At 47.6% G+C, this 19,909-nt stretch overlaps 1 protein-coding gene across 3 annotated transcripts in view; it reads right to left on the bottom strand.

Moving 5' to 3' along the window:
• The window catches only part of CCDC12 (coiled-coil domain containing 12), a 47,211-nt gene that overhangs the window by 7,892 nt on the left and 19,410 nt on the right, over positions 1-19,909 (bottom strand). For 2 of the 3 annotated variants that reach the window (XM_071734519.1, XM_071734521.1), the window contains one exon: positions 4,558-4,628. In XM_071734519.1, the coding sequence (XP_071590620.1) occupies positions 4,558-4,628 (71 nt within the window). Of the gene's footprint in view, positions 1-4,557; positions 4,629-7,225; positions 7,390-19,909 lie in introns of those variants that run through there. The other variant, XM_071734520.1, reaches the window with a different exon arrangement.

The following is a 19,909-nucleotide window of genomic DNA, read 5'->3' as shown; positions in this document are numbered from 1 at the left end:
CTGCTCCACCAGGAACCTGAGGGCTTCCCAGCTGGACACGAGCAATTTCACCACCAGTAAAGCCAACTGGGACCAAACCCATGCCTGACCCAGGTTAAGCTGATGGGCAAACCCTGAGCACAGCACCCATCTGTGTTGCTGGCACAAGAGGATGCTTTGCCCGTGCTCCTCTGGGGTTTTTCCGGCTTCTTCAGATGGTGGTGATGGGTCAGAAGTGATCTGCTACCCTTGAGGCTCCAATATGAGGCCCTGAAGGTGCTTTGGTAGCACCTGGATGACCACAGGACCTCAGCATCTCCCTATCTGGCCTCAAAACAGCCCCAAGCACGACTTCCCTGCAGCTCTGCACTCCAAAAACCTCAGCCAGATCTGCTGTGTCAGCACTGAGCCACCACCAGCTCTGTGAACAAGAGTGAGACAGGCACAGGTCTAACCAGAGGGAAGCTCCACAGCTTCTCCACAGCTCTGGAGGGGAGAAGGACTCTGGATTATATCAAAATGGAGACAAGCCTGTATCCTGCCAGCTCCTACATCTCCTCACCAAGTACCTCGATGGTTCCAAATGGACTCACACCCATCTCTAACTCCTGCTCTCCCTTCTGCAGTGCCCAATGAACCATGTTGATGCTACAGCCTTGCTCCTGCCCAGCTTCTCCTGCCACAGGCCAAGAAGTTCCCCAAGGGAGAGGCCACACTCCTGGGTCCCTGGAGATGCAGGCTGGTGACTCCACCAGGACATTGTCCCCCAGGAGAAGCCACAAGCAGCCCCAGGTTCAGCTGTCCACACCACGTGTACTCAGCTCAGCTTACACACTGTCATGGCTCCCTCCTATATGTGATCATTTATTCTTTTTTTATTTCTTTTCAACCCTGCATTAAGGTCTCCACACTCCAGGATGTGAGGAAGCACCATCCCACACAGCCCTTACCCTCACTGCTGCCCTGCCAAGCCAAACCCAGTGCTGAGCAGACTGGCTGCTGTGAGGTGTGTGTTTTTTTTTTAATTTTTGTACAGAGATTAAAAAGAAAAAAAAAAAAAAAAAAAAGTGGTTTTGACCTGCCCTGTGACATTTTTCTCACGGCAAGAGGCGAGATTGTGTTTCCCAACCTCTGCCTCCCCCAGCTCCTCCCAGAAATTCATCATCTGCAAGAGGCACAGCACAGAGCTGTCATTTTAAAGGCTGCCCAAGTGTCGAAACACCAGCAGCTTAGTTTCAAGTGAAATTGAAGATCTCTTTCTTTTCTTTCTTTTTCTTTTGTCTCCCCCCTCTCCCTCCCCAAGCCCTACCTTGTCTTATTTACATCGTTCACATCCCTGAGGAGCCCAGCCTGCAGCCTGACTTCAAAGCTCCAAACCTCCCCACGGGGTGGCAATGCCAGTCCCCAGCTTTGTGTAGAAAATCCCTGAGCTCCAAAACCTGCTGCTTTTTCCCCTCGGGAAGCAAGAGGAAAGGCCAAAGTCCACCCACACCCTGTTCCTTGCAAAGGCGGATGGCAGCCGGAAGGTGTTTCCTGGTCACTGGGCTAAGCATAACTGTGAAAAAAAAAAAAATAATAATAATAAAAATAACTTGAGCTCTTTGCAATTACAGATATAAACTCCCCGGAGAGCTCAGATGGGAGATAGGCTGAGCTGAAACTGCTGTGAGTGTAGCAGGGTTTTGGCACAGGGCTTCGTCAGCACTTGTTCCTGCAGTGGGAGCTTGCAGGGTGCAAGATAAAAACAAGGAAGAAGAAAAGAAAGAAAGAAAGAAGGGGGAGGGTGGAGAGATTTGGGTCAATTAGAAAAAAAAAAAAATTAAAAAAAGCTTGTCATCACATAAGAAATAGGAAAACACCACCAAAACATCACCAATGTGGTGCCTGGTAGTTGCTGCCCTTGCTGGTGGTCTCAGCAGCTGCAGAGCTGGAGGTGGAACCAGCTCACAGCCAAAGCCCAGAGTGCTGCCCACATTTTGGGGCAGTCCCTGCAGCTCAACCCTGTCATAATCCCCAACCTGAGGATTATTTCTTGAAGCACTCCATTTCCCCTCCCCACCTTGGGCTGTTGGTGGGTTTCAGCTGGAGGAAGCAGCCCTGCTACTGAGAGGCTTGGGGCAAGGGAGTGGTTTGCAGGGAAACTTCAGTTCCCAGGACATCTTGTTTCCCAAATTCAGGGTAAATAGCAGCTGATTGTTTAATTTTACTTCTTGTCACCAGCATTAGTGCAGAGCAGGCCCCCCTTTTTCAAAGTTCAGCCACACTATGGGGGGGAACTAAGACAAAATGGAGGTAGCAGCTCACCAGCCTCCTCGATCTGCTTAAAAACACACATCCAAGAGAAAAAGGACATTCAAGGAGCAAAGCAAAAGCTAAGAATCCTCTCCAGCCTGATTTGTAATTCAAACATCTCCTGCAGAGCAGATCTTGCTCTCATTTGCCTTGCAAAGTTACACTTGGATCCCAACAAAACCTGCGGCAGTTGGGTAGGGCGGACGAGCTACAGACTCCTGCAGGAAACTCCACCTGGAAAGCACACTTTTTCACCCCAAAAGGCTGCCTCCCCAGAGGCACCACACTCCCCTGATATTTCAAGAGAAGCCCTGTGTCATCATCAGTCAGCAAGACACTCAGAAATCTCAGAAGGTCAACCCCAGGCTGGGAGGCACCAAGAGGAGCGTGGCCAGCAGGTCAGGAGAGGGGATTCTGCCCCTCTGCCAGACCCCACCTCAAATCCTGCTCCCAGCTCTGGTGTCCCCACCAGAAGAAGGACACAGAGCTGTTGGAACCAGTCCAGAGGAGGCCCCAGAGATGATCCAGGGAATGGAGCAGCTCTGCTCCCAGGAGAGGCTGAGGAGCTGGGATTGTTCAGCCTGGAGAAGAGAAGACTCCAGGGGGACCTTAGAGCTGCCCCTCAATCCCTGAAGGGAACCTCCAGGAAGGCTGCAGAGGGACTTTTCCTCAGAGTGTCCAGCCAGAGGACAAGGGGAAATGGATTGAAACTGCAGGAGAAGAGGTTCAGGCTGGAGCTGAGGAAGAAGTTCTTCAGCAGGAGGGTGCTGAGCCTCTGGAACAGATTGCCCAGAGAAGCTGTGGCTGCCCCCTCCCTGGAGGGGTTCAAGGCCAGGTTGGAGGAGGCTTGGAGCAACCTGGGCTGGATGAGAGGTGTCCCTGGGCATGGCAGCAGCTTGGAGCAGATGAGCTCTGAGGTCTTTTCCAACCTCAGCCATTCCATGATTCTTTGAAGATGTGTGAGGAGCCTGCAGCATCACTACAAAGCTGTCAGGAGAGGGGACCTCCTCTTCTTTCTTTCCTCCATAGAATCTTGGTGAAGTTTGGAGAGCAGCACCCAGAGGCAGGGGAAGGCTTTTTGCTGAACCTGCTACGAGATGAGAGCTCACAAACAAGTGGGAAAAACGATTTTCCAACTCAAGAGTGATGTCAGAGACTTGGTAAGGAACAACAACCACCTCTGATGCACCCAAGGCTGCTCAGCAGTAGAGTTAAGAAGCAATCCCCAAACTGAAATGGAGTTAGAGTAGAAATGGAGTTTTTTCAGAGACTGAGAGGACCAGTTCCAAGGTTTGGGAGCAGGATGGTCCCACCATGCCACCTCATTGCATGGTAAAGACAACCCTGGCCTGATGCCCCTTGTCAGCACCACCCCAGGCTGCATCATATCAAGTGGCAGGGCTGGGAAGCAAGAGCTGTTCATTCATTATTCATCATCATTTCCAAGATCTCAAGCTCCTGTTTCAGCTTCACCCCAGACCTTGAGCCTTTTCCAGCACCAAACCCAACCATGGTGCCTACAAACAAAGTTCAGCCTTGGTGATGGTTCTCCAGAACCACTCCCAGCTCCAAAATCTAAGATTGGTTCTCAAGAAGGGATGCATTTGGTTTCCTAGGAGTTATTCCCAAGAAGCAGTGAGGATTTTTGCTCTCCTTTCTCAGCAGAGCACACGTGTTCATCTACAACATCACCTCTGGTGCACCCCCCTCCCACAGAGGAGGTTTCTGGGCAGTAAAGAAATGAGAAAAAGGTCACATCCCACATCTTCAAATCAAATTTCAACCTCCCCCCATCACCTCCAGAGGAAACCTGATGGTGCTTTTACCAGCAGGAAACCAACTGCACAGTCAGCTGGTCCTGCCAGGAGTGACAACCCTACCTCAGTTGGGCTTGTGCTCACATTTTCTGGTGATGAGAAGAGAGGTGGCTGTGGTTAAACAGCCACACGTGCCCCAGGGGCCTCCCTTCCTGGAAGAATAAAGTTCACTGCAAACCACACACGTGCAAGGGGCAGAGATGGAGCAATGGCTGCTGAATTCTCCCCTCTCACCCTCACTAAACCCCCCCCAGGATGCTGCAAATCAGCAAAAAGCCTGGGGGCTTTTCCTCTTTTATTGCCCTCGCTTGTGCCATGAGATCAAATTCACACTTAGAAAAAAAAGAAATAAATATTAATCAATATGTTGCATGCTAGAAGGCAAAGAAAGATCCTAATGAGCACAAGAAGAGGGTAGCACCTGAGTAATAGGTACAGGAGAGATGAGTGGGAATAAATAAATAATTACTTGTGCTTGATGGGCTCCTCCTCATCATCTTCTCTGAGCTTCTTGCTCTCACGTTCGCCGTTGTCCTTATTCTGAAAGAAGAAGTGGAGCTGTCAGGCCCTTGGAGAGCAAAGAGCAGCCCAAAAACCCTCCCAGAGGGCAGGGGGTAAGCAGGAATCCACAGCTTGAAATTACTTTTAAATTATGATGCCTTTAAATTGAGCTTTTTTGTCCCTTTAGGATTCTGCTTGTGCAGACAAACCAACCCGGGAGAAGGAAAATTTAATTTCCCTCTCCCTCTCAGCACTGAGATCCCCTTTATTATTGGTAACTGCATCCATTCAGAGCTGCAACCAGTAACAGAGCTCCCCAACCTCATCCTGTGCTTGAATTTAACAACAGAGTGAAAGGAGATGGGGATGCTGAGCAAACCAGCAGCCACCTCCATCACCCCATCCCCAGGGCAGGGACCTGAAGGTAAATCCTGTGCTGGAGATCCAGAAGAAAAGATGGATGTTAGTGAGTTGGCTGAAAGGAATTACAGGGAGGGAGAAGAGAGAAGAAAAAGGGGAAGAAGAGAGGAAATCCATGTTTGGATGGCTTGTGAGGCAGAAGGTCACCTGCAAAAAGCCAGGGAGCTCACATCTGCAGGACCCCCACGGGTCCCTTTCCTTCCTCCTAAATAATCATTATCATGGAATCATGGAATGGTTTGGGTTGGAAGGGACCTTAAAGCTCATCCAGTCCCAACCCCTGCCATGGTCAGGGACCCCTCCCCCAGCCCAGGGGGCTCCAAGCCCCATCCAACCTTCAACACTGCCAGGGATGGGGCAGCCACAGCTTCCTTGGGCAACCTGGGCACCCAGGGGCTCAGCACCCTCACAGGGAAGAATTTCCTCCTAATATCTCAACTCAATCTCCTCTCTTCCAGTTTGAAACTCTTCCCCCTCATCCTATCACTCCAGGCCCTTGTAAATTGTCCCTCCTCAGCTTTTCTGTGGGCTCTTCAGGTACTGGAAGACTGCTCTAAGGTCTCCCCAGAGCCTCAGGTTTTTATCTAACACAGATGCTGAGGCCAATGTCTCCCCACCCTCAAATTCAAGAATTCCTTCCCCATCTCCAACCTCAATCTCCCCTTTCTCTCCAAGTTTTAACCCATTTCCCTTCTCCTCTCCCTACCCCCCCGTGTCCAAAGCCCTCCCCCAGCTTTCTTGGAGCCCCTTCAGATATTGGAAGGTTGCTCTGAGCTCACCTGGGAGCCTCCTCTTCTCCAGGCTGAACAACCCCAATCCCTCAGCCTGGCTTCCCAGGGAGCTGCTCAGCCCTCTGAGCATTTCAGTGGCTCTGCTCTGGACACCTTCCAGGAGCTCTGTGTCCTTCTGCTCTTGGGGACTCCAGACCTGGGCACAGAGCTCCAGGTGTTTTGGATGTTTCACCAGGTTGTGAAAGAAACCAGCAGGAGTCAAACATCCATCAGCAGAGCACAGGGTCTGATTTCAGTGCCAGAAACACCATGCAGGGCCATAAGTCAAGTTTCAGAGGGTGTTACTGCACTGCAGTGAGGTCACTTTGCATCATCCAGACCACCAACAGCTTATTAGTGGAGCCACCAATCACACTTATTGATCAGACAGGAGCAGATATGAAACAGAATAACGAGCTGGGAAGGGGGTTGTTTGGTCCTCACCCCCATGAACTGATTTCATTCAACCTCAGAACCACGTTGGCTCTGTGGCTTTATTTTGGAGAGGGTATTGTTAGAGCCCAGATGCTGAATGAAACCATTTCCTTGGAAGCTGCTGCTTTCCTGATCAAACTCCCCTGGCCACAACAACCCCATGGGGAGCTCCAGGCTGGGCACAGAGTGGCAGAAAGGGAGCTGGGAGTCTGGATTGCCAGGAAGCTGAAGAGGAGGCAGCAGTGTGCCCAGGTGGCCAAGAAGGCCAATGGCATCCTGGGCTGGCTCAGGAACAGCGTGGCCAGCAGGTCCAGGGAAGGGATTCTGCCCCTGTGCTCAGCCCTGGGGAGGCCACAGCTTGAGTCCTGTGTCCAGTTCTGGGCCCCTCAGCTCAGGAAGGAGATTGAGGTGCTGGAGCAGGTCCAGAGAAGAGCAAGGAGGCTGGGAAGGGATCCAGCACAAGTCCTGTGAGGAAGGGCTGAGGGAGCTGGGGGTGTTGAGGCTGGAGAAGAGGAGGCTCAGGGGAGACCTCATCACTCTCTCCAACTCCCTGAAAGGAGGTTGGAGCCAGGGGGGGGTTGGGCTCTGCTCCCAGGCAGGTATCAGTAAGACAAGAAGCCATGATCTTAAGAATTTTTTCCTAATATCCAACCTGCCAGGGGAGCTCTGCTCTGAAGCTCTGCCAGGGGAGGTTTAGGTTGGATATTAGGAAGAAATTCTTTACAGAGAGGGTGATCAGACACTGGAATGGGCTGCCCAGGGAAGGGGTGGATTCTCCATCCCTGGAGATATTTCAAAAGAGCCTGGATGTGGCACTCAGTGCCATGGGCTGGGAACCACGGGGGGAGTGGATCAAGGGTTGGACTTGATGAGCTCTGAGGTCCCTTCCAACCCAGCCCATTCTGGGATTCTGTGATCCCCCATCCTCCTCCAAATGAGATGCAAAACGTGGCAGCTCGAGTTGATTTCCGTGAGCGTGACCATTTCCAGGAGGAGCATTACCCAAGTTACCTGGGAATAAAAACACAGCTTTTGCAAGATCTGGCTGGGATTCACACTGCCACAAAGGCACAGGGCTTGTTGTGCCAACATCCCTCTCTGCCTTTCAGCAGGAAGAGCTCAGAGGAGCTGGTGGGAAGGAATGTCCTTTATTCACAGAGGTTACTGCTCCTTTTCACCCCGTTCAGAGGTGCAACCCTCTGGGCCACTCTGATCTGAGGCTTTTTTTCAACCCTGAAACAGGTTCACTGCAAGGAAGAAAAAAAAAAACCCCAAAAATGGTTCTAACCAGAACACAACCAACATCACTTTCAGAGAGAAATTACTTTGGGTTGTCACTAGCTCTGTTAAAAGCTTTGCTGGAGAGCTCAGGCATCAAGTAGGCAAATTCAGGATAGCAAATTTATTATTTTATATTATTATTAAAATTATTTACCAGGTAAACTTAAATCCCAACCTTTGGAAGGAGCAGAAAGGTTTCTCTAGTCACCAGCTGACTTATCATGCACACCTTGACTACACAGACTTGAAAACTCCACTCTGCAACCCAGGTTAAAAATTAAGATGATGTGCAAAGAGGGGGATGAGCCAGGAAACAGCTCAGCTCCAGCCCAGGCTCATCAGCCACTGGAATTGTTCAGGTTCAGCTCCTGTCCAAAGGGCATGAAAAGCAGCACCAGTCTTTTTAGGAAGAAAAAGATAAATAAATCAAAATAATTCCTAAAAAAAAAATAAAAAAAATCAATATTTAGTTCAGCTTTATCTCCCTGCTTGAGGTTTTTATTTTTAAGCCCACAGTAACCCTGTGATACTTGCAGAGAGATTTCTCATTCAGCAAACACCACCCTCTAATTTGGGGGGAAATATTGAGGCACCTTTTAGTCCACATTATTTAAAGTTGTGGGAAGGACTTTGCTGCACTCCAAGTCCTTTCTCATTCCTTTCATCTCCTCATGCCTCTAGCACACACACACAGAGCCTGCATTCCCCTCATTCTTGCTGGAATCTTATCTGGGAGGGTTATGAGCAGGTTCTGAAATCCTAAAGAGATGTTTGGCAAGAATATTCCCTGCTAGTCAAGTCTTTCTTCTCCCTGCATGGCTGAAATAATTTGATAGTGAAGCCCCAGCATTCTTCTAGAGCTTGATTCACCATTACCACCTGAGTGTTTGCTAAAATCCTAAATATTCCTAAAAAACCCTGATATTCCTAAGAAAAAACAATGATATTCCTAAAAAATAAATAAATACATAAATCAAGCACACCACCAGCAAATGCAACTCCAAGGAGTTGCCTTCAACCAGGGTTTCTCTGGCTGCTCCAGGTCTCCTTGTAGCACCATCTCAGAGTCTCCCTTGGGAATTTCCAGAGCTGGAAAGAACAAGATATGGTTCCTCCTCTACTCCAGCAGCAGGATAATGATTGCAGGACAGTTTGAGGAGATGGGATAACAGCAGATAAACATTCCCAGCTCCTGCATCAGCCTGATCCCCTCAAGATGATACCCTCAGGCTCCACCAGACAGACCAACGTGCAAGAACACAACCAGAGAGGGGTGAAGGTTGGAAAAGGACCTAAAAGATCACCAAGATCCAACCCCCACCCAAGGTCTGAAAGCCAAGTCTGAAGTCAGGCCTTCCTCCCCCCCTCCTCCAGCCCCCAGCATGAGCAATGAAAGCTGGTTCCCTGCTTGCACAATGCTCTGCACACAAGGTTGTGGTTTCAGCAGCAGAGTGAGAAAAAAAAACCCAGCCAAGGGGTGAAGGGACCATAAACCCCCAGCAGCTGCAGGAAGGCTCAGAGCTCTGCAAAGAGGCAGCTTGACCCACACCCCAAGCCCCTAAAAAATTAAAAAGAAAATTAAAAAAAAAAATTAAAAAGGGGTGTGTGAGCTTCTAAAGCAATATTTGATGGATGCAAGAGAGGATTGCTGCTCCTCTTCTGCATTTCCAGCCAGGCTGAGCTCACTGCCCTCACCCACCCCGTGCACACCCCCTGGCCTCAGCTCACCACCTTCCTGGGCTGTCTTCAAAAAACATAAAAAGTTGTAAGAGGATGGAGGCTTCCTCTAAATGCTGCACAGAGGGAACTGTCATGGGGTGCTCAACACAGCCAGAAACTGCAGCTGATTCAAAGCTTTTCTTGATGGGTTTTAGGCTGAGCAGACAGTGAGAGGGGTGCTCGGCCAGCCAGGCTTTGGAGAAGATCCCTCCTCTGCTTTCCATGCTTCCTCACCCCAAATCCTGGGTTTTCCTGCTGGGTAAGAAAGCTGACCTTGGAATTAGTCCAGCAAAAAGAGGTAAATAAAGTGCCCACAGCCTGACTGGGCACAATGGGAGCAGGAGATGGAAAGGATGGGTTCAGTGGTCACAGAGGTTTCATCTGGAGTTAGACCAAGAGAGAAATCATTCCTCCTCTGTGAGGATCATCTCAAGAGGTTAATTCCTCCTCTCTCTGAGCACCAGAGATGCACCCCATGGCTTGGCAGCACTCGTGGCTTTGGCTAGAGGTAGAAAAGATGCAGCCCTGCACGCTTCACCACGTCCCCTGGGCTCTCCAGGAACCCAGAGCATAGCCTGAAAATCCCATTTAAAACCAGCACACGGTGCTTGGCAATGCAGCCAAAGTCCTGGGGTGTCCTTAAAGAGCTGGGGCAGAGCTGAAGAGCTGCAAGGAGACACAGCATGGTCTGCAGAAGGACAGCAGAAGGGAGCCAGAGCAGCTCACGTGCATCCACTGGGGCTAAAAATTAAAGATCTAATGAAGACAGGAAGAATTTCTGATTACAGCAACGTGTCTGAGCAGGGCTGAGAGATGGGGGTACTCAGAGAGCCACGAATAACCAGAGGGACAGAATCACTGAGTCCCTGAATGGGTTGGAAAGGACCTTAAATCCCCCCCAGTGCCCCCCCTGCCATGGTCAGGGACCCCTCCCCCAGCCCAGGGGGCTCCAAGCCCCATCCAACCTTCAACACTGCCAGGGATGGGGCAGCCACAGCTTCCTTGGGCAACCTGGGCACCCAGGGGCTCAGCACCCTCACAGGGAAGAATTTCCTCCTAATATCTCAACTCAATCTCCTCTCTTCCACTTTGAAACTCTTCCCCCTCATCCTATCACTCCAGGCCCTTGTAAATTGTCCCTCCTCAGCTTTTCTGTGGGCTCTTCAGGTACTGGAAGACTGCTCTAAGGTCTCCCCAGAGCCTCAGGTTTTTATCTAACACAGATGCTGAGGCCAATGTCTCCCCACCCTCAAATTCAAGAATTCCTTCCCCATCTCCAACCTCAATCTCCCCTTTCTCTCCAAGTTTTAACCCATTTCCCTTGTCCTCTCCCTACCCCCCCGTGTCCAAAGCCCTCCCCCAGCTTTCTTGGAGCCCCTTCAGATATTGGAAGGTTGCTCTGAGCTCACCTGGGAGCCTCCTCTTCTCCAGGCTGAACAACCCCAATCCCTCAGCCTGGCTTCCCAGGGAGCTGCTCAGCCCTCTGAGCATTTCAGTGGCTCTGCTCTGGACACCTTCCAGGAGCTCTGTGTCCTTCTGGTGCTGGGGACTCCAGACCTGGGCACAGAGCTCCAGGTGGGGAGCAATGATGTTCCCTGGATATTCTGCTCTGAGCAGAAGTGGATGAATGTTCTGACAAGGAGAAGCAAAGAGGAAGGGGGGGGTTTGCAACCACCATCTCCTTCCTCCTGTGCACAGCAGCTGAACAGAGCTGGAGGAGCTTCCCCTCTCCATCCATTCCTGAAGGTGCAGAACCTGAAACCACAGGGGACAGAGGGAGCCTGGGGGGAGGCTGCTGTGCCTGGGGGAGCAAAGGGCTGCAGACAGGCAGATCCCATTACCCTGATCACTTATTGATAAGGAGATGGCCTCTCAAACAAACAACTTATCTTACAGCTCCACGTTTTACTGCTGCTCCATCTCCCCCCCTCTGTTTTCTCTGCCCATGCTGGGGTTATTCTGCACCTCAAGGCTGTGATTCCTCGGGCTTGGGGTTCTCCACATGGCTCTGAATTTTTCTCACCCCTTCAAAGGTCTCTTCGAGCACTTCTGTTCCAACAGCTGTGTCACAGCTTTCAGTTCTTGCCTCAGGGAAGGAAGTACTCCTCCCCAAAACACCATTTGCCCAAATTCGGGGTCGTGATGCCTTTCCCTTTGCCTTTCAGTGGCCACTTCCCCCAGGAGTGTGGCAGCAATTCAGCTCTCCCCACTTTTCAGTTCATCTTCTGATATTTTGTAGAGTTAGCACAGGATCCTAGGATGTCAGGGGCTGGAAGGGATCCCAGAGCTGCTCCAGTGCCAGCCCTGTCCCAGCAGGATCCCCCAGGGCAGGGCACACAGAACACATCCAGGGGGGGTTGGAAAGGCTCCAGAGAAGGAGACTCCAGAACCTCTCTGGGCAGCCTGGGCCAGGGCTCCCTCACCCTCACAGCCAAGAAGTTTCTCCTCAGCTTCAGCTGGAACTTCCCATGTTCTCCCTTCAGCCCAGGATTCCCTGTCCTATTCCTGGGCACCACTGAACAGAGATTGGCCCCTTCCTCTTGCCCCCCACCCCTCAGCTCTTGATGGACATTCAGCAGATCCCCTCTCAGCCTTCTCTTCTCCAGCCTCAACAGCCCCAGGGCTCTCACTCTTTCTCCACACCAGAGATGCTCAAGTCCCTTCAGCACCCCTGCAGGTCTATCCCAGACTGGTTTGGGTTGGAAGGGACCTCAAAGTTTATCCAATCCCACCCCCTGCATGGTCAGGGACCCCTCCCCCAGCCCAGGGGGCTCCAAGCCCCATCCAACCTTCAACACTGCCAGGGATGGGGCAGCCACAGCTTCCTTGGGCAACCTGGGCACCCAGGGGCTCAGCACCCTCACCCCAAACAATTTCTCCCTCAGATCCAGTCTAAATCCACCTCATTTGAGCTTAAAACCCTCACCCCTCATCCTATCACCATGGACCAGCACATTTCTAACCTGACCTTAGCAAGGTCGCCCCCAGCCTGACCTCCAGAACTGCCAGGGATGGGCCAAGCTCTGGGATAAGGTCCTGCTGAGCTCTCATTCTTTGTCCCCTGAGCTGTGAAGCACCATGGAAAGCAGAAACTTCAGAGGAGGTGACACCTGATTGATCAGATCCAACCCTGCAATACCACGCAAGCCATAAAATTGGGGGGAATTTTTGGAGCTCATCCACCCTCACCCCAAACAATTTCTCCCTCCCTCCCTGCCCAAGATCTCCTCTCCATCTCCCCTCTCCCAGCTCCAAACCCTTCCCCCTCGCAGGCTCCCATCCCTCCAGGCCCTTGTCCCAAGTCCCTCCCCAGCTTTCCTGGAGCCCCTTCAGGACCTGGAAGGTGCTCTAAGGTCTCCCCATGGGATCCTTCTCTTCTCCAGCCTCAACACCCCCAACTCTCTCAGCCTGGCTCCAGAGCAGAGCTGCTCCAGCCCTCCCAGCAGCTCCAGGGCCTCCTCTGCACTGGCTCCAACAGCTCCGTGTCCTTCTGCTGCTGGGGACCCCAGAGCTGGACCCCCAGGGGGTTCTCCCCAGAGGGGAGCAGAGGGGGACAACCCCCAAGTCCCTAAGGTGAGGTGACTGAGCTCCTGTTACAAAATAATCAGACTTCTCCAGCAGTTTGGAGAAAGCAGCAGATTTTGTGTTCTGCCACTTCCCAGGTTTTAGGCAGGAGCAAAGCCCTGGCAACCAGCAGAGAGGGAATGTGGTTGTGGAAGGCTTTGCTATCAACTGTCCTGGCAAGAAGCCCAACTTTGCACATGAAATTACCAAACCTGAGGTTGACTTTACCTGCAGTAAAGCAAATCCTCCTCCCATCATGTGCTTCCCTGGAGTGTGGGGCAGGCCCTGGCTCCCTGGAAGAAACATCTGCTCTGGGGAGCACAACAGCTCCAGGAATCTGAAACTTCCCCCTGGCCTTCAGCACATGATCATGATTGGGGTTTTTTTTCTTGCTGGAAGGAGCCTGCCAAGCTCTTTGGTGCCTTCCAGTGTAATAACAAGGGGAGCAGCTCACTTGGCATCACATCCAAAGATTTGGGGCCAAAAGGGATGTTCAAATCACCTCGCCTGACTTGGAAAATGATCTGGGAAGTCTCAGCCAGTTATCCCTCCACATCCCAGTAGGACATCTTCTCCAAGAAGATGATGAGGACCCAATCTCCTCCTGAAGGATGGAGGACTCAGTTCTCCAGCAGGAAGCCTGTGGCTTCTTTCCAGATGTGGGTTCCTGCCATCACTCACTTCCAAAGAGCATTTTTTACCCAACCCACTCAAGATGCACAAACACTCGTGCCCTAGAATCAAGGACCCTTCTCAAATCTTTTTGATAAGCCACCAGATTAGTGCCTCTCCCCCTTCCAAACCCACCCCCCCCACCTCTGAATTTTTTAGGTATCTCCAAACATCTGCAAGAACCAGGGCAAGACAGAGGAGACACCATGCTTCACCTGACACACCAACACAAGGACCAGCACCCTTCTCCCTGCCACTGCTTCCTGGAGACAACCCCACCTTATGGCTGAGTCCTGGATCTTCTCCACCACCCCTTTTGGCTCAAAAATAACTTAAAAAAAAAAAAAAAAAAAAAAAAAAAAGGTTCATACTTGACACAAAGAGGTGACAATAATTTCTTGGACCTCCCCAGCCTTTCACAGAATCCTAGAATTGGCTGGGTTGGAAGGGACCTCAGAGCTCATCAAGTCCAACCCTTGCTCCACTCCCCCCGTGGTTCCCAGCCCATGGCACTGAGTGCCACATCCAGGCTCTTTGGAAATATCTCCAGGGATGGAGAATCCACCCCTTCCCTGGGCAGCCCATTCCAATGGCTGAGCACCCTCTCTGGAAAGAATTTCTTCCTAATATCCAACCTAAACCTCCCCTGGCAGAGCTGAAGCTCTGCCAGGGGAGGTTTAGGTTGGATATTAGGAAGAAATTCTTAAGATCATGGCTTCTTGTCTTACTGATACCTGCCTGGGAGCAGAGCCTGACCCCCCCCTGGCTCCAACCTCCTTTCAGGGAGTTGGAGAGAGTGATGAGGTCTCCCCTGAGCCTCCTCTTCTCCAGCCTCAACACCCCCAGCTCCCTCAGCCCTTCCTCACAGGACTTGTGCTGGATCCCTTCCCAGCCTCCTTGCTCTTCTCTGGACCTGCTCCAGCACCTCAATCTCCTTCCTGAGCTGAGGGGCCCAGAACTGGACACAGGACTCAAGCTGTGGCCTCCCCAGGGCTGAGCACAGGGGCAGAATCCCTTCCCTGGACCTGCTGGCCACGCTGTTCCTGAGCCAGCCCAGGATGCCATTGGCCTTCTTGGCCACCTGGGCACACTGCTGCCTCCTCTTCAGCTTCCTGGCAATCCAGACTCCCAGCTCCCTTTCTGCCACTCTGTGCCCAGCCTGGAGCTCCCCATGGGGTTCTTGTGGCCAAAGTGCAGGACACAGCACTTGGAATGTTGAACCTCATCCCCTTGGGATCAGCCCAACTCTCCAGTCTGTCCAGGTCCCTCTGCAGAGCCCTCCTGCCTTCCAGCTGATCCACACTTCCCCCCAGCTTGGTGTCATCTGTGAATTTGCTGCTGATGGACTCAATCCCCTCATCTAAATCATCAATAAAGATATTGAACAGAACTGGGCCCAACACTGATCCCTGGGGACACCACTGGTGAGCAGCAGCCAACTGGATCAGCACCGTTCAGCACCACTCTCTGGGCACTCTCTTTGAGGCAGCTGCCATGAAGAAAAGCTTCACTCCTTTCCAAGTGATTATGGGAAATATTGGGTGCACAGCCCCCCAAAAAAGCACCACTTCAGATGGTGATTCCTCCTCCAGAGCCATGAAGCCACCACTCACCCACTGCAGAGCTCTCACTTCTCTGTGCAGCACCAGCCCTGCACTAACCTCACACTCACAGGACAGAAACAACCCTCCCTCTTTCCTGATTTTCCTGATTCCTCCCTTTTCCCTGATTTCTCCTTAAAGAAACTCCAAGCCAGGCTTTGCAGCACGCTGCCCAACACCAGCAGCAGTCAAACCCACTTCACCCAACTTACCCCCCTCACTTTTATTTTTAAATTAGCTTTTTTTCCACTCCTTTGGAACTTATCCAAGCATTCAGAAAAGGTCTAAATCAGAACACAGCAGGCTAACAACCTCTCTGGTTGATTATTTTAGGATTCCTAGGTGCAAATTCCTTACACCTCGTCAGCACTGCTCTGGAAAAGCAGCTCATCATTCCCACAGCTGTGTCACTTCCCTCCTTCCCCAACATCTTTCACAAACTCTTTCATTCCCTGCACCACCTCTGAAAGACTTGCACCTGAAGAACTCCTTCCCCCTCTCATCAGTGCTGCCCTGTACCAAAAAATACCAAAAAAATTAAATAAAACAAGAAAAAAACTAAAACCCCCGACTGCTGCGTTTTGAAACCTGCCTAAATCTTCCAACTTCTACTTCTATTTAAAGCTTTTTTTTTTTTGGTTTTTTTCAAACCCCCCAGTTGCCCCTCTTTGCCTGTAATTAAATGCAACCTGGCCACAGCTCTTGGCAACCCCCTAAAAATCAACAAAATGACCCCCCAGCTTCTCCTCTTCCCAGGAACTAAAAAACCAGCTTGGTTTTCCTTGGGGAATCGACCAGAATCCCTGAAGACCTCCTTATTTTTCATTTCAGCCTCAAAGGATGGTCATGTTACCAGTCAAGTGCTTCTCTGGAGGAGTTAAAAAGAGGTCAGGGCCAGAACAAAGCCAGTTTGATCTCTGGAGCTGCTCCTGTTCCCAGAGCCATCCCCAGGGAGCCTCTGCAAGGAAAAAGGAAGAAAAAAAGCAAGAAAAGCAGCCCCAAATCATCCCTCTGACAACTGGGACCCAGCAGCATCTTGCTGGGTGGTGACATTCAGCCTTTCCCTTGGGTTTTCTGTCTCATGCAGCAGCCCAGGGTGGCTCTGAGTGAGAGGAGCAGTGTTCTGTCCCAGCATGGTACAAGCAATTTTTTTTTTTTTTTTGCTCCCCACCTGGCTAAAATTTAAGTTTTGATGTCCCTGGGGTCAGGCAAGGCTGCCAGAATGCAAGAAAAAAAAAATAAAACCAAAACCTAAATGTTTGTAATGTCACCGAGCAACTGAAGGTTTTAATTGTGAGTAAAAGACCTCTTCAAACTTTCAGTTCTCTAAGTGGTCAGGGGAAGAAAAGAAGAAGAAAGGAAAAAGAAGAAAGGAAAATGAAAAATAAAGAATGATAAAAATAAAATGAAAAAATAAAGAAATAAGAAAAAAAGAAAAAAAAGAAAACATTAAGAAAGAAGAAAAAAAAGAAAAAGAAAAAAGAAAAAGAAGAAAAAAAAATTAAAAAAGAAAAAAGAAAAGAAAAAAGGAAAAAAAGAAAAAGAAAAGAAACAAAAGAAAATGAAAAATAGAAAAAAAGAAAAGAAAAAAGGAAAAAAAAGAAAAAATTAAGAAAAAGAAAAAGAAAAAACGAAAAACGGAAAAGGGAAAAGGGAAAAGGGAAAAGGGAAAAGGGAAAAGGGGAAAAGGGAAAAGGGAAAAGGGAAAAGGGAAAAGGGAAAAGGGAAAGGGAAAAGGAAGAAGAAAGAAGAAAGAAGAAAGAGAAAGAAGAAAGAAGAAAGAAGAAAGAAGAAAGAAGAAAGAAGAAAGAAGAAAGAAGAAAGAAAAGAAGAAAGAAGAAAGAAGAAAGAAGAAAGAAGAAAGAAGAAGAAGAAGAAAGAAGAAAGAAGAAAGAAGAAGAAAGAAGAAGAAAGAAGAAAGAAGAAGAAAGAAGAAAGAAGAAGAAGAAGAAAGAAGAAAGAAGAGAAAATGAAAAGAGAAAAGAGAAAAAAGAGAAAATGAAAAGAGAAAAGAGAAAAAAGAGAAAAGAGAAGAGAAAAGAGAAAAGAGAAAAGAGAAAAGAGAAAAGAGAAAAGAGAAAAGAGAAAAGAGAAAAGAGAAAAGAGAAAAGAGAGAAAGAGAAAAGAGAAAAGAGAAAAGAGAAAAGAGAAAGAGAAAAGAGAAAAGAGAAAAGAGAAAAGAGAAAAAGAGAGAAAAAAGAGAAAAAAAGAAAAAAGAGAAAAAAGAGAAAAAAAAGAGAAAAAAGAGAAAAAAAAGAGAAAAAAAGAGAAAAAAAGAGAAAAAAAAGAGAAAAGAGAAAAGAGAAAAAGAGAAAAAAGAGAAAAAAGAGAAAAAGAGAGAAAAGAGAAAAGAGAAAAGAGAAAAAAGAAAAAAAGAAAAAAGAGAAAAGAAGAAAAGAGAAAAGGGTAAAAAGAAAAAAAGAAAAAAAGAAAAAATTTTAAAAAGAAAAAAGAAAAAAAAGGAAAAAAGAAAAAGAAGAGGAAAAAAAGAAGAAGAAAAAAGAAAAAAAAGAAAAAAAAGGAGAAAAAAAAGAAGGAAAACAAAAAAGAAGGAAAACAAAAAAGAAGGAAAACAAAAAAGAAGGAAAACAAAAAAGAAGGAAAACAAAAAAGAAGAAAAAAAGAAAATACACGAAACAAACCAAAAAACCCCACAGTTTTCCATCAGAAGGGTTTCAACACCACAGCATCAGGGAACTGCACTCCCATCCCCTGCTGCTTCCCAAAGCTGTTTGGACTCTGTTTGCTCCCAGCAGCCCCTCCCTGTGGGAATGGGATAAAAAGATGAGTTTTGAGCCCCAGAGCTGCTCCTGCATCCCTGCTGCTTCCCAGGTCCTGAGCCCGGTTGCCATGGAAACGGTTAAATCACAGCTCCCGGAGTGGGACTTCTCCTCAGGAACAACCACAAGGAGCAGAACTGCCTGGGAAAACTCAACACTTGGAAATAACTTCACCTTTGCAAAAAGAAAGGTGTTTTTAATAGTCTTTTTTTTTTTTTTTTTTTTCCCACTAATTCTATTTTTTCTATAGCAAAGGAGCTATAATATAAATGTAAATGTAATTATGATTATAATTCTAAATAGAGTTCGAAATGGAATTCTAAATATAAATGTAAATATAAATAAAAATAAAAATTAATAAAAATATAAATATATAAAAATATTATTAAAATATAAATATATAAAATATTATTAAAATATAAATATATAAAATATTATTAAAATATAAATATATATAATATATTATAATATTTATAAACTATTATAAAAATAGAACTAAAATAAAAATAAAAATATGTAAAAATATTATTAAAATATAAAAATATATTATATGTATTATAATATTTATAAAATATAAAAATCGAACTAAAATAAAAATAAAAATATATAAAAATATTCTAGAAATATAAATATAAATAATATATTATATAATATATATTTATAAAAATATTATAAATACAAATAAAAATACAAATAAAAATACAAATAAAAACAAATAAAAATACAAATAAAAATACAAATAAAAACACAAATAAAAACACAAATAAAAACAAATAAAATACAAATAAAAAACAAATAAAAATACAAATAAAATACAAATAAAATACAAATAAAAATACAAATAAAAATACAAATAAAATATAGATATAGATATAGATACAGATATAGATACAGATATAGGTATAGATATAAATAATATAAATATTTCTTCCCTTCCAACACTCCTGAAGCAGCTGGGGTTTGCTGGGTTAAATAAATTTATTTTTATGATTTCTCTGGGATTTCTGACCTTGCACCTTGCCTCTGAATGGATGGAGAAAATGTCAGGTGCTCCTGAGCAGGAGAAAAAAAAAGTTTCACAGCCTTTTTGAGGCAACAAAGAGGGGGAAAAGCCAGGAAGAAGCTTCCCTGTCCCAACCTGGAGGAAACATCACCAACTCCTTCCCATCCTCAAAGCAAAATCCCAGCTCCAGAGAACGGGAATTTTGGGGGAAAAGGGGCAAATTCACCAAATTTCCCTGGCATCCCCCATTCCATTCTTCTCCAGGACCTGAATAAATTGATTTATTTTGTGCCATTCTCCCATTTTCACCTTGGGAAAAGAGGAGCTCTTGGTGGTCACGGAGTGACAACCCCTCTCCCACCCCCTGTGTGGCCACGGACTCCCAAAGCAACCCAAAACGACCCAAAATGCTCATTGCCTCAGCTGAGCTCCCCCTCCTCAGAAAAGCCCCAATTCTGGTACAAAACTGATCAAAAAAAGCCCAGCTCAAGCCTTGCACTGCCAGGGAAAGGATGGGAGAAAATGGCCTCCTCTGCTTGGAAGAAAAAGGTTCTGGTTGGTAGAGAAAGGTTCTGGTTGGTAGAGAAAGGTTCTGGTTGGCAGAGAAAGGTTCTGGCTGGAAGAAAAAGGTTCTGGCTGGAAGAAAAAGGTTCTGGTTGGTAGAGAAAGGTTCTGGTTGGTAGAGAAAGGTTCTGGTTGGCAGAGAAAGGTTCCGGCTGGAAGAAAAAGGTTCTGGCTGGAAGAAAAAGGTTCTGGCTGGAAGAAAAAGGTTCTGGTTGGTAGAGAAAAAGGTTCTGGTTGGTAGAGAAAGGTTCTGGTTGGAAGAAAAAGGTTCTGGTTGGTGGAGTCAGGTTATGGCTGGTTGGCAGAAAAAGGTTCTGGTTGGTAGAGAAAGGTTCTGGTTGGCAGAAAAAGGTTCTGGTTGGTAGAGAAAGGTTCTGGTTGGCAGAAAAAGGTTCTGGTTGGAAGAAAAAGGTTCTGGTTGGAAGAAAAAGGTTCTGGTTGGTAGAGAAAAAGGTTCTGGTTGGTAGAGAAAAAGGTTCTGGTTGGCAGAGAAAGGTTCTGGTTGGAAGAA

This window comes from Heliangelus exortis, chromosome 2, assembly GCF_036169615.1.
Source record: "Heliangelus exortis chromosome 2, bHelExo1.hap1, whole genome shotgun sequence".
In the NCBI taxonomy this organism is placed as follows: Eukaryota; Metazoa; Chordata; class Aves; order Apodiformes; family Trochilidae; genus Heliangelus; species Heliangelus exortis.
This window is presented reverse-complemented; position numbering and strand designations above follow the sequence as displayed.